The sequence below is a fragment of the Rhinolophus hipposideros genome, assembly GCF_964194185.1.
Source record: "Rhinolophus hipposideros genome assembly, chromosome: 3".
In the NCBI taxonomy this organism is placed as follows: Eukaryota; Metazoa; Chordata; class Mammalia; order Chiroptera; family Rhinolophidae; genus Rhinolophus; species Rhinolophus hipposideros.
The window spans coordinates 14,440,101-14,454,910 of record NC_138049.1 but is presented as its reverse complement, the minus strand read 5'-3'; the positions used below and the strand labels follow the sequence as shown (position 1 = coordinate 14,454,910).

General features: G+C 44.0%; 1 protein-coding gene across 2 annotated transcripts in view; it reads left to right on the top strand.

Annotated features, from left to right (window-relative positions):
• PLEKHG1 (pleckstrin homology and RhoGEF domain containing G1) overlaps positions 1 to 14,810 on the top strand; it is a 214,113-nt gene that overhangs the window by 142,385 nt on the left and 56,918 nt on the right. For both annotated transcript variants that reach the window (XM_081044592.1, XM_081044591.1), the window contains one exon: positions 13,517 to 13,617. In XM_081044592.1, the coding sequence (XP_080900718.1) occupies positions 13,517 to 13,617 (101 nt within the window). The remainder of the gene's footprint in view (positions 1 to 13,516; positions 13,618 to 14,810) is intronic.

The window sequence follows — 14,810 nt, the reverse complement described above, 5'->3', positions numbered from 1 at the left end:
TACAATAGTTGATCCCTTAACAAAAGTGAGATGTCACTTTATAAAAATGAGAATCATCCTTCCTCTGGAAGGGGAGGAATTATGAAAATAATGAAGGCATGATGAGAAATTGCAAGCATCTCCCCAACCCAAAACAAAGTGGAATACTTGTTCTAAATGTGAAGGTTATTTGTTTTATACACTAATATAAAAGAATCCATAATGATTCTTGTGCTTGAATCATTGACACCTCCCACCCCTCTCCCCACCCCAAAGTAGGCCACACAAAAAATGGAGACAGGCCGCAGCTTAGGTCTGTGGTTTCAAGTGACAAAAATCACACTGAGGCAAGATTATTGTATAGTTTTCTCCACATGCTGCTGTATAAAGGGCATTGTGTGCATGCGCATATGTGTGTGTGTGTGTGTGTGTGTGTGTTGCGGGAGGCAGAGTGAGCCATTCTTTTAAACTACTCTTTAAAATATTTTCTTCTGAAACAAGCCTTTCTCTTTGGAGCAACAAGAAAAGTTACAAGTGTTCCTTTAGCTTTACAATGGGGCTTAAAGTTATGCTGTTAGCCTTTCAAAACACTTTAAGTGGGAGATGAGTCAGGGGAGTACCCACCCGGGCCTCTAGCAGCAGCCTACAGTAAATACAGAATTGCTGAAAAGACGGCTGCCTTTGTCCAGTCTTCCATGAAGCAGTGAATAAATCGCTCAACCCCGGGTCGGTTTATAGCCTCCTCAATGGTGTTGCAAATGCAAACGCACATGGAGAAAAGGGTGAGAGTTAATCTACTTTTGATTAGGGAAGTGTTTCTTTTCTTGTGCAAAGCGGGGAGTTGGGTGGGTGGGAAGAGAGTTAAAAACGAAATGCATAGTTTAGGAACCTTTGTCATCTTCCCGAGGTCGTGCTGTAAAAATGCTGTCCCTGAGACAAAGGGGAGGGGAGGGAGCAAAAGAGGAATGCTGGGTTGGGTTACAGTTCAATACAACTTCGGCCACCTTGGGAGCTCCAGAGAGAGCAGCCCGGGACTGTTAACCCTCGCTTTGCCAGGCTCTGCCAGGTGGCGGGGACTGGCTGCACAGTTGCTCGTTTCTGCAGACATTCAGTGCTGGGACAGCTAACGCATAAGGCCTACAGATTGTTCACATCAGTTTTGTGGGAGAGAAGGAGCTACCAAGACATTTCTGTAGCACTGTATGAGGATTACCCTGCTCCCTTTATCATGGAATTCTACATGCAAGTGCTCCTAAAAGCACCTGACCCAGACGGGGCCTGGGAATGATGGAGAAAGATTCCTGGGAAGAATCTTGAAGGGGGAGTTAGCAGGTTAAGACAGTAGGAGAGACAATCTTGGCGATGAGAGTAGAATATGTAAAGACAGAGAAGCATGAGAGGTCAGGGGACATGGGACCTTCTTGACCGTGTAAGGAGTGAGCACCTGCCTATCCGTTGGGGGTGGGGGTGAAGGGTTAGGGGAGATGGGAGGGAGCTAGAAAGTGGGAAAAAGAGGAGCCTAGAAAGGTAGGCAGGGTGCAAGGCTTGAAGGACCTTTCTCAGTGCTGAAAAGTGAGGCAGGATTTTATGCAGGACGCATACATCAAATCTGAGTTTTAGAAAGATCACACTGGACTCATTCTGAAAACTTGGAGGGGTCAGACCGCAGTAGCGCGATTAGTTGGGATGTTCTCACTGTGGTCCTGGTGGGGGGTGAACAAGACCAAGGCAGCGATGAGGGAGGAGGGGTCCGTTTCAACAGAGAGATAGGCAGGATTTACTGTCCAGGGGACATAGCAGGTGAGAGGGCCAGGCTGTGGGAAACTTTTGAGTGTCATTGGGACTTTGTATGCATGTCCCCTAGCAACCTTCAGACCCTATCCCAACAGTGATGGTTGATAACAAGCTGCTCATGCAGGTCAGCCTTCCTATGGCAGAGAAGGGTGGAGGGAAGACTTTTTATGATGATTTCTCAGTGTGCAGGTGGAGTTCATTTGCTTGTGAACCGAAAGAGCATCCAATCTGGTTATTTTCCCTGCTCCTCTGAGGAGAGACATGGGGCACAGAAGGCCCCCCAACAGCCACCGCTGCCCGCCACTCTGTGGGGGGAGGGGATACCTTGTGCAGGGCTCCTTGCAGGGGCTTTGTCATTTAACAAGCAGAAAGATGAGGCGGGAGTAGCTGTATTATCCCTACTTAGCTGACACGGGAGTCTCAGCAAGTTCAATTACCTGCCCAATGTCGGGCTCTCAGACCAAGGCTGCCTGCCTTGTCGGCCGGTGCATTTGCCAGCACCCTGTATCTTGAGCTGAGGCCCTCGTGAGGAATCTGTCCTGTCCCCAGTGCCATGCTCTGTCCTCAGATAAGTCCACTGTCCTGGAACAGGAGGTTTTGCAGCAGATGGAAACTGCATCTGTCACAAGAACAAGGATAGAGCATAAATCCGTTCAGATTATAACATTAGTGCTGTAGAAATTCATCCCTTACAATCTCTTGAAAAATAACTTACGGAAACCTCATCCTCTGCTCAATAGAGCGCTCAATCTCTCTCTCTCTCTCTCTCTCTCTCTCTCTCTCTCTCTCTCTCTCTCTCTCTCTCTCTCTCTCTCCCAACATGGCCAAAGACATTGTGCTTTAGATTTCAAGGAGGAGAAATAAAAAGTTTTCCCCAAACCACGCATTTCATTCTTTGGCATGAATTGGGACCAGGCCTCTTAGTGCCACGGATGGAAATCTTTGCATTTACCCCATCCAAGAGTCCCGGCATTCTTGGAGAAGGTCAAGTTTCTGGGGAGCGTCCCATCATGCTGGCCCCCATTTTACTCTGTACCATGCCTCTCCCTGCCGCCCTGCAGACCACCGAGCCCATGGCTGATACTATGTCAATAAATAACTTCTGGTTCAGATCTTACTGTGATGAGATCAACAACCGTACAGCCAGAGAAGCAATAAAATATGCCCTCAGGGCTACTCATTGTTTTCTGTACAATAAACGGAACAGCTTAGCCTATGCATTTCCATGCTTAGCACTGGATTACCTAATGCCGCCAGAATATAATCACATGCGTCCGCATTGAAAAACTGCCCATCTAGAGCTCCGTCCTTGTGTAGATGCTTTATTTTAATATACACAGTCTCATTGCGTTGCAATTTTCAAGTAGAATAGCTTGACCTTGAGGGTCATTGTCAATCTGTGTGACTCAGTAGATGGGGAATCAGTTAACATCATCCAGCCTTTCCTCTCACTAGTTGATAGCGTCCTGCTTGAGCCTGGTTGAAACCTTATTTTGTTTCAGGGTTAAAGTTCCAAGTAAATGAGCACAAATAGCACGAGGCTGATGTCTCTGAGGCCTTGTTTCATGTCTGTCAAGTGAGCACTGCTTAAGCAGCTACTGTATCCAGACCCGTTGCTTTGAGAATTACCTGTGTTACAGTTCTCGTCTCAGGAAAAGAGACTAGAACGTCTTCCAACTCATTAAATAAGCCATATAGTTCACTACTGTCCGACACGTGATTCAGTCTGGCATACAATGACTGGTGAAGTATACTGCATCTGTTTCCCTGGGCCATTATTTCATGTCCTGATTTCAATATTTCTGGTGCTCTAGAATGAAGAGTCCTCCAGTGAAGTGTAGAAGCGTAGGTGGGTGATCGGGTCTGTGAACAGAATATGTTTTTGCTGCAGAAACCAATGGCCACATTTGGATGTTGAATGCAGGCTCTTCGGCCATGGGTGTATGGAAGGGATGTGCAGCGCTCTGGGGAGAAGTCAGAGCCTCACTGATAACTCCCAGACCGACTGTTGTCAGAGACTGTGCCAGAAGTTAACACGAATAAGCGTGCTACTTGTGCGCGCTCCCGTGGGAAGCAGTAAAACCCAGACCGCAGTTGCTTATCCTCAGTCCGGAGGAAGCTTTCCAAAGCAGGGCCTGCAGCTCTTCGTGCTTTTTCCTTCTGTACATCGTTTTTCCTCTGACAAAGGGCATGCTTTCAGAGCTGCGATCCCTCTCTTCACTTCTGACTGATCTTCATTTTATAGCGATTCCTCATTCTGTAGCTTTCAAACACTCTGCCTTCCAGGCTCTTCATCACGGACATTGTTTCATATACTTAAAAGGAGTGCAGTGCCGGGAGAGCTGGAAGAATTCATTTGTAATGTTCCGCGTGACTGGTTTTGTAAGGGAGTGTGTCCCTATGGGGACAGCTATTCGTAGGGAGTCATGCAAATAAAGAGCAATGGAATGACCCACCCTGGGGTGACTGCCAAGGGAAGTGGGACGTTTTGAAGGACTAGAGAGCCACATACCAGTGAGAAGGAAGGAAAAGAACTTGTCAACAGGATGGGAAGGCCTGAGTCAACGCTGAAAGTAAAATGGCAGATGGCGGAGCTCTAGTGTGTTTGGCTGACGGAAAAGCACACCTTGGGATGTGTGTTGGTGAGCACACGAAGGAGCGAGTTCAGCACGTGAAGGGATGACAGCAATTCAGACCATCTGTGCCGATCCTGGCTCATGGGAGGTACCTAGTCAGTGAGAGCTGTCATCTCTGGTAGGCTCCTACCTCATCCCTAGTAAAAACCATATTTAATCCCCAGATGAGGTGAGCAGCCAACCTCTCCTATGGTCTAAAGATACCGTGTTAAGGACTAAAACCTTCGTAGCTGTAGTGCAGGGTTTCAGAGCCCAGGCCATATAGTGAGCTGGTCCTGGTTTGAATGCAGCTGAGTCGCTCACTTTCTGTATGACCTTGGGGAGAGATGGAACCTTTCTAAGCTTTCAATAAGATGGGATTAAAATGGGATTAATAATGGGCCCACCTCCTGGGATTGCTGTGAAGATTAAATGCGATAATGCATATAAAGCAATGAGCTCAGTACATCGCAATAAACATAGTAATAATGATAATAATAATAACGGTGCTAGTGGTAAATAGCACTGAGGAGGAGTTAAACTTCAGATGATCTAATAATATAAATTTATTTTACTGATCTTTTATTTTCTTTCCCATATACAAAACCCTTTGGGCTTTACTTAATTTTCCTTAATCACCATGTTTCAAATGACACCCAGCGGTACCGTGATTATAACTGAAATGAATCAGTGTCTTATTTTCAGGTAGTTAAAGCTTTGCCAGGACATCACGTCCTTCCACCACCGTGTCAGGCTTTGCCATTTCCCTCCGTAGAGATTAGAGTTATGTCTAATTGCATCTGTCTGCTTCCTTACCTGCCGTGGGACCAGGAGAGTCAAAAGGCAGTAAAAAAATCATGCCAAGTTGACCTGGTGAGGAGGAAAACAGAAAAAGAGAGTTGGAGAAAAGTAGGGCAATTGGTGGGTTCTTCTCAAGGGAGTGGCTGAAAGTGAAACTTCTTTCACTTTCCTACCTTCTCAACCTGCCGCTTGGAGTCTAATGTTCCAGGTGGTTCTGGCAAACTCTGGTGGCCCATTTTGAAGATTGTAAACATATTTTACATTTCTGTGGATTCGGTAAGCACAGAGATTATCTGAGAAATGCTTCCCCCCACTTTTTTTTTGGTAGCTAGAAATGGCGATAGAATTAAACAGTACCAGAGAAAAAGAAATGGTAGGTTTCAAATAAGTATGTAAAGACATTTCAAGATGCAAAAGGACCTCTCGTATTTTAAGAAGAACTTTGCATATGAGAACGTTGTCAATGTAATTTGAAAGCGCTAAGCAATGTTTTCAAAACATTTAACAAGGCTGTAGAAAATTAAGTTTTTCTGCTGTGTTATTATTACAAAAGGTACTCTGAAGAACTTTTCTAATTGTTATAACTAAGGGCAATGTCAGAGATTAATTTTTGTGTTATATTTGTACCAACTTCCTTTTAATTATTATAACATTTTTAGATTTACTCACATGTATATGCATCAAATTATTCCTCCTGACACCAATATGAAATAAATACAGACAATTGATCTCTGCAGTGGTCCTCAGACGTGTAGGAAAAGATGGGTCTCCAGTAGTGTTAAGAACTTTAATATATTAATGCTAATCCTGTTTCTCAATATCTTGCTTATATCATCAGATTGCTGTACACTGCCAGTTCACAAATATTTTCTGCTTAAAGTCTTTGGGGAAAACCAAACGAATAGTCCCAATTATCTTTCAGCAAAGGTGTATTGCTCTTTCTATTCAACACTGCTGTTTTTAACAGAATTCCGGTTCCCCCACCGCCTCCCCAAGTTTCTCTTTCGGGAAGAACTGCCCAGTCCTCCCCTCTCTAGGTCTAGCTGTCCCGTGTCTCCTCCCAAAGGGGAACCTCCTCGCCCCCTTCTTTCAGGAGAAAGAAGTGAAACAACAGAGGCGACTGAACAGGCACATGTATCATTTGTCACAGCTTAACAAGGGGGCCATTCCTGACATTTTTTACTGATGTCTTCTGTGTTGAAAGTATTCTAGAAGGTAAATGAGGCTGAAACCTCTCCGTTTTGTTTTTTATTCTTTTACTCCAATATCTCACAGCCATCAATGCTGATTTCCACATATCGCCAATTAAGATCCGCCTCTATCCCATCAATTAGGAAAACTGAATGAGAACTGACATGTCAGCAACTGAAGCTGCTTTTAACCTTAATTTAGACTTCGCTCTCTGTCTTTCTCTCTCTCAATCTGTCTCTCTCCCTCTCTTTCTTTTTCCCTCTCTCCCTCTCTTCCCTCTCCTTCACCTCTCCTCTTTCTCATACTGTGCATGTATATCTTTTTTTCTCTTATTTGATCTTTCTTTTTTCTCTTCTCTCTTTTATCTCCTTTCACTCTTTCTTCCCTCTTTCTCTCCCTGCTTTCCTCCCTCTGTTTCTTTCTCCTCTTCCCCTCTTTTCCCCATCCTCACTTATTCTCTTACTAGGTCTGTCACTTCCTACCCCCTTCTCCACACCCCTCCAGTAATGCTGGTGGAAAGGTTTTGTCCTGCTGCTGATACATTGTATTTTCAGTACAGTTCTCTGTGGTGGGGGAGCTACATTATATCAACTCAGCGACCCCATCGTTCCCACAATAAGAGCTTTTGTTACCAGCTTGATGGCGTGGCCAGAGACCTCCAGCTCCCATTTCTTTGGCTGCACCTGCCTCCCCGGTGGATGTGGACAGAGAAAGAAGAGAAAACAGATTAACGTACAGATTAGACTTCTGATACTTTATCTGCAGGCTAAGGCAGGCACTTTTACCACTATATACCCTGTTGAGTGGCTTATTTGAAACAAAGATAAGGCTTTTTTTCATTTGAAAATGTATTCTTCTATATTCTTACAGCACTTTGTCCATAATTCTTATAACACTTAAATTGTTATGCCATGACTTACTTCTGTTACATATCATTCTCCTTGCTCTCTTGTGAGCACCTAGAGGGGCAGGGATCACATCTCACTCGTTTCTGAATGCCCCCCTTTCACACAGTGACTAGCACATGGGATGTGCCCCCACTCTTTATTAACTAAGTATATTATATACAATACAGCCATGATAAAGAACGAGAAAACAATATTTACATATAGGAATTGGGTGTCTTTACATACATTGAGTGGAAAAAAACAAAGTTGTGGATCAAGTGTAGAATCTCATTTGGACAGATAGAATTAGGCCCCAGAAGTGTGCAAACTACATCATCGACCAGAGTTACCTCTGGAGAGCGATAATTTGGTGAGAAAAGGAAGATCCTGAGGAGGTAGAGGGAACTTGTTACTTCGTATGCACTCACTTGTTAGTTTCATTTTTGCAGCATAAAATGAAGCTGGCCAGTGTCAATTTGGCCACTCCCTGCCCAGACTTCCCAGGACAAGGACAGCACATCTTCCTGTCCTCCACCGCTCGTCTCTTCCCTTCACCTCAGTTCTGATGGGCACCGTCTGTCTTCTTCAGGGCTCATCACTGCCATTTATTCCCCTCTTGTCCTTCCAAACTTCCTCTCCTCACTTCCCTTTTTCTACACCAGCCAGCCCGTTCATGGGTGGGTGGGTGGGTGGGTGGGTGGATGGATGCACAGATGGACGAATGGACAAATGAACAGACAGACAGATGGATTCAATTGACCGATCCTCCCTGGTCCTACGTCGCTCCAGTTACTGCTCCACCATTCTCTTTCCTTTATATGCCAACATCTCAAAATGTATACTCCTCTGTGACCCCACTTCCAAATCAGTGTGCACCTCTCTGTAGTCCCTGTACTTGGGATTTCATTGCCTCCCTCAGTTTCCCTGAGACTGTTTCCACAAGGGGTGGGAAGCGTGTGCCTGACTCTGTGTTCCAAGGTCCTTGGAGCCCTGTGAAGTCCTTTAGCACTGCTCCCACTTAGGGGTACGATCTCCCCGCAGTGGGAGCCACACAGTTCTGTCCTGACCTTGCTTTGCTCATTTTCTTTGCAAGGGCTTTTCGGTGTTCTTCTGGCCCTGGGAGGCTCCCTGGGGGTTCTGTGGTCTGCTGACCCCCAGTGAGGTTGCCATCTGCTGTCACTGAGATACTACTCTGCATACAGCTCCTTTCTCCTGGCCAGACTCTTGACAGGCCCTGGGCCCTGAAACATGGGAGGACGTTTTGGCCCCACCATTCTGTCGACGCTGCATAAGACAGAGCCCACAGCTGGAAGTGGTGGGTCACATCCAGCTCCGTACAGAGCTCTCTAAGCAAACGCCTCGATTGTTCTTTTCAAAACCTATGGCTGAAAAACCCCCCTTAGGGGATGTCCTACAGTCTTCACATGCCCCAGACCACCACCCTCTTCTCCACAGTTCTCTCAGGAAGGGGAAGAGACAGTGAATGAGTGGGGATATGGGCCAGGCCCTGTGTTTCTGGACCAGTCACATCCACCATGATGGTTCCTGAGGACACTGTTTGTGCAGAGGACAATAGCTGGGAAATAAAAGCTGCATTTCTTCTCAGAGCTTTCATCCTAACAAGAACAAGTAGCCATCTACTCCTTAGATGAGCTAGGCCAAAAGACATGCCTCGTCTCCTTTCCACCATAGATCCCCAAAGGTGTTTCTAAGTATTTTATCTGGGATTGAAGAACTCCAGTGCAGAGGGTACCAGGCAGCCAGAGAGGCCTGGAACCACCCTGCCAAGGCCACTGCTGGCTTAGCCAGCAGGGGCAGCACTAGGTTAGTTTCACCATCCACCTGGGAAAGAAAATGGGAAGGAAAGATGAAAGCTGGCTGGTCCTTCTCCCCAGATGGAGCAGCCAGGCCCTCTCCACGCTCTGTAGAAGAGAAGACGAGGGGCTGGTCTCACTGCCTTTTAATTCACTCACTGCCACATTGGATGAGAAAATGTCCTGCTGGGAGCTAGGAGAACAGCACCCCTCATCCTTGGAGTGGAAAGGGAAGGAAGAGAGAAGAGCCCAGACTCTCCTGAAAGCCAACACCGTCCCTCAGTCGCTTAAACCATGACTGTCACCCTTGACTGGCCCCTTTTATTCTCCGCATTCAGTTCAATCTCTCTCCTCTCCATGGAGCTTGTCGTGCGCTGGGTCTGAGCTCACCCGCACTGCTGGCCTGGTCCAACTCGCCTCCCCAAGGGCACTTGTATAGCTTCTGTTCTATTGTCTTGACTGATGCTGGGATGGCCTTTGATCTCATTGTATCCTGCAGTGGTTGCACCACCTCCAGGGCCTGAAAGATGCTCCAGGATCAACCCGGTCCTCGACTCCCATTGCAGCCCCACCTCCTCGTCTGTGTGCGCACGCACAGGCCCTGCTGCCCTCAGTCCAGCTCAGCTCCTTTGAGTGTCCTGGCTGCACCCTGCATTTTGTGACCTTGTGCCTCTGTTTATTCTTTTCCATCTGCCTGGATGTTTTCGTCTCCTTCCTACTCCTTTCTCCGTGTTCAGACTCCTGGTCATCCTAAAAGATTCATCTCCCTTATCACTTCCACTAGACAACCTTTCTCTGCCTGGGAATTGACCACGTCTTCTTCTGCCTCCTCTCTCCTATGTACTGAATATTTATCAGTATCAGTCATGGGGCCTAAACACTGTATTATACTTATTTATTTACACTTGTCTTTCAACTACACAGGGAGCTCCTTGGGGGAAGGGATCATGTTTTATTCATTTTTTAAATTCCTAGCTTGTAAAGCAAAACTTGGCATGCATTCTTGTATCCTCAAAACAAGGGGGGAAGAAGGGTTTGCATGAATGAATGGGAGTGTGCTTTTAAACTATAAATTGATGTACTCACACAAACGTATGTTGTTGTAGTATCCACAGCATCTCGATGCAATACACGGCATTTGGAAGGCAGGTTTGGGGATAAATGGATGGCGACCTTCTAGAAAAGGTGGAGGGGTTGGAGGAACAGAAAAAGATGCTTCCTCTAAAATAAAGACACAAAAATCTTAAATGGGAGTTATAGCAAAAGGATTGGAATTTGGAAGTGCTAACAACAGAAATTAGACCAAAAAGAGTAAACCGTAAAAGTCACTACGTAGAATTTTGAAATGTGAGCCGGATTTAGAAACCAAACGTTTCTGAATTTGAATCCGAATTTGAATTCTGTCCCAGTTTCTTAAGCATCGCTGCTGGATGGTTATCTAGACCAGGGCTTCTCAAACTATCAATCATGATGTGTGTGTGCGTGTGTGTGTGTGTGTGTGTGTGTGTGTGTGTGTGTGTATCCTCACCCCTCGCCCTGCCCCAAAGCAGAGTGAATTCTTGGTCCTCTTGGAGAATAATTGTTTTCAATGCAGAAGTTTTAAATTGACCCTTCATTGGTAGCAGTAGGGTAGCCATATGCACTGACATCAAGCCAATAAAATTAATAAACAGTGCGACAGGCTCTAATAAATTTCCTTGGTGTCTTTACTCTGTCATTTGAGCACAGAATGAACGGTTATTACCACAGAGCTTCAAACCTCTCATTTTGGCTTCAGATGATTACAGCTGCTAATGCAGAGCATGCTACAGTAGTTTTCAGTAACTGGTTTAGGGCTAAAGTATCATATTTAAAAGACTTAATTATGATGGGGGGGACAAGTTGTGGCCATATGACTTTGATCTGTTTTCTAGAGCAGACTACAAAAATCTGGACTCCTGAAGATGTGTTTCTCTCAACTATTTCAGAAAATAAGCAGCTTTTTAAATCGGGTTTCTCTACACAGACTCGGGGGTTTTGAAACGCTTTCAGTTGGCGATGGGCCATCACTTGTTGGAAGTGGGCCATGGCTCCTTGTCTCTCACCCCAGATGAAATTCTTCAAGCCCCTTAACTCAGTCTTTGCCTCACATGAAGAATTTAGTTTCAGGTTTCGGCAAATGAGCACCCTTCACACTTGGAGTGAGAAAAGCGATTGTTCGTTTACTCTTGAAACCCCATTGCCATCGGCCAGGTGAATTTGGCATGAAAACATCATCTCTGGCCCTCCCTTCATCCTGCTATTTGATGAGGGTCATGCCCATCCATATCCTTCTGGTTTACTTTGTAATATCACACCCAGCCATAGCCTTCTGTTCCACCTTCTTAATTTTGCATACCATACGTCCTTTTAAAGTGTTAATAAGGTGGCCGATGGCTCAGTTGATTAGAACTCGAGCTCTTCACAACAAGGTTGCCTGTTCAATTCCTGCTATGAGATGGTGGGCTGTGTCCCCTGCAACTAAAGATTGAAAACGGAGACTGGACTTGGAGCTGAGCTGCGTCCTCCACAACTAGATTGAAGGACAACAACTTGGAGCTGATGGGCCCTGGAGAAACACACTGTTCCCCAATATTCCCTGAATTTAAAAAAAAAACAGCTTAAAGTGTTAATCAAAGTATTAAGCAACTATCAAATATAAGCAGTCAGTGCAAGTTAAATGTTAGCCCATCCTTTCGTACCATGTGTACCCTTATGAAAATATCAATGAATGTGTGTATTTTCTTTGAGGAAGCATAGGTTAGGTTTTACATGTTCAAAATGTACTATCAATTCTACCTTATTTGTTTTTAGCATTTCTTACTTGGGCACTAACTCTGTATCTATGCAGATACTTAAGCTCCTTGTAATTGTTTCATTCCTCAATGCTAGGACACTGGGTCTTGCTCTTGTGGCTTTTAATGTCAACTATACTTAAACCTTGTGAATTGAATTTCTTATGAAGATGACCACTTTCTTAAGAAGAAAAAACAATTATGAATGTTGGTTCATGCATGACAATGATTTAAACATATAAAAAACTAGAATGGAAAGTTATTCGTTGCCATCTGTGAGATGGGCTACTGAGAAAGTTAATGATGAAACCCTGCCTGTTTTTCATTTGCGGAGCATAAAATGCATGAGAGAATGAATGTGGATTACTAAAAGAGAGGAAGCAATGACCTGACAGTTCTTAAATTTCAGTTTCGCCTTTTGCTGGTGGCGTCTACATCCTATTGTATTTGCGATTGGACTTGGGAATGAGGTTGTAGTGCTGGGATTTTCATGGTCGGGTTGACTTTTCTCAGGGTTACTTTCTGTAAATGCTGCAGAATGCCCTGTGACGTTTGGTAGAGAGCCGTAGTACATTGTTCAGCCCAGGGCAGGGAATTATATTTATTTTTTATTTTGCGTTATTTCAGCTGTTTTCACTTTTTTCTTCATTGTCTTGCCTCCTACAGAGTTCTTTTTTCAAGCATTGCTGGGGGTGGGGGAACGTTCCGTTATGAACTTTTTCGCACACTGGGGTGGAAAGCAGTTTCTCCTCTCTCAGCAGTTCAAATAGCTTCTAAACCACGTATGTTTAACCCACTGTGGGTCTGAGTCCCAATTAGCTTTGTTTGGGAGCTGTTTCTGTATTAAAGCATTTAAATCATTTCAGTTTTTCATGGCTCATTACCATAGCCTATTAGATAGCATAAGTGAGTTATGTGCTTTTTTTTTGGAATTTTTTTTTGGTTTTTTTTTGCATAAATTGGTATTTGAGGAAGAATTTAGTTCTATATTTTAACAACTGATTTAGCTTTCTGACTTCAAGGCTATATTTAAAACAACTCTGTCAATTGTTCCCAGTTCTATTGTGATATAATTGATATGTAACATTGTATTAGTTTAAGGTGTACAGCCTGATTATTACACACACACACACACACACACACACACACACACACACACACAGTAAAATGATTACCACAATCAGTTTAGTTAACATCCATCATTTTACATAGTTACAATTTTTTTTCTTGTGATGAGAAACATTAAGATCGATATTTCTGGTTTCCCACTATGTGAATTTCAGAGTATCTTTTATCATATGAATCAGTCAAGGAAACAGCCGATGATGCTATTATATCAAAACTCTGATATTGGTAAATGTGGTCATTATATTATGCATCTAGGAAAGCTCTAATACATTGGGGTTGGGGGTAGATAATTAATGTATAATACACTCTCTTTGCTCAAAATCCCCATTCTATAAATATTATCATCATTAATAAAAGACTATTCTTATAGCAGAGCTAATGAGCACATTAGTATAATAGTTATTTGAAACTGATATGAAAGATATATCTTGCACGAGTAAAGATGATGTGAAGAAGGAAGCCGTGTTTAAGACGTGCTTCTCCTGATTTCACAGGATTACCTTGAGTGCATCAGGGACCAAACGAAACTTCCTCTGGGGACAGAAGATCGATCAGCCCTTTTTGGAAACATACGGGATATCTACCACTTCAATAGGTAAGTGAATACTCACAAGATTGTTCTCACGTAGGACGATTATGAATTTCTCTCAAATGAATGTGGCCTAAGAAAATTTACCTGTGATACCTGATTTGACTTCATAAATTTTTGTGGGCTCTCACACTATGAAGTCTTCTACCTGGAAGCATTCTTGTTTGCATATGAGTCATGTTTATGGAATATTCCTGTCCTGCTCCATCCTGCTGGCTCAGAGGAGAGACCTACATGTCCTGATACAGCAGTGACATCTTTCTTCCATAACACAGTATGAACAGGGCATCCAAAAATACATGCTGACTTAGTCTGCAGCACCCCCACTTCCATTGGATTTTCTGAAAATTTCTTCGGCCTTGGGAGTGTGAAGGCAGGGCAGTAAACACACAAAAATTACTTTAAGTTATACACATATCAATTCAGATTAGTTCATCATTAAAAATAAAAATGATTCAATTTAATTCAAACATGTGTGAGTACCTACTATGTAGCAGGCCCTGGACTTAGAAAATTGCCATAGTAAACAAGACAGACAGGGCGCTGAAAGGGCTGGGGCAAGCAAGTCAGTTATTATAACATAGTGGGATACGTTTTGGAAGATCAGGTGTAGGCAGGTTAAGCACACAGACTCTGTTTTCCAGCTTATCTGGGTTTGCATCCTCGCTGAACCATACAGGTACCCTTTGGTGAGTCTTTCAACGGAGTGGAATCACTAACTTCCTCAGTTCAAGTCTTTGCTCAAATCTTCCTTTCTCAGTGACACTTACTGGACACCCACCCACACACCTTACCTGCTCGGCTCTTTCTTTTACTCCTGGCACTTACAGGCAAGTTCTAGCATACAATACATTTGACTCTTGGGTATGTCTGTTGTTTCTTTCCTTCCCACCTCCACTCACAGAATATTCCCCAAGGGCAGGGATCGCCCTGTTTTTTTACTTACTGCCCAAGTGCCTAAAATAGCCACTGACCCATAGGAGGCACCAGAACTTTTGTGGAATGAATGAATGAATGAATGAAAACAATAAGCATATCTACTTTATATGGTTATTCTGAAGCTTCATTGAGCTAATCCACCTAAAGTGCCTAGCTCAACGCCAGCACAGAGTAAACACCAAAATACTAACCAATGGTGACCTTGATTTTGTTGTAATAAAATCCCATTATGAAGTTCTACAGTGTGCTGCCACTGTGTG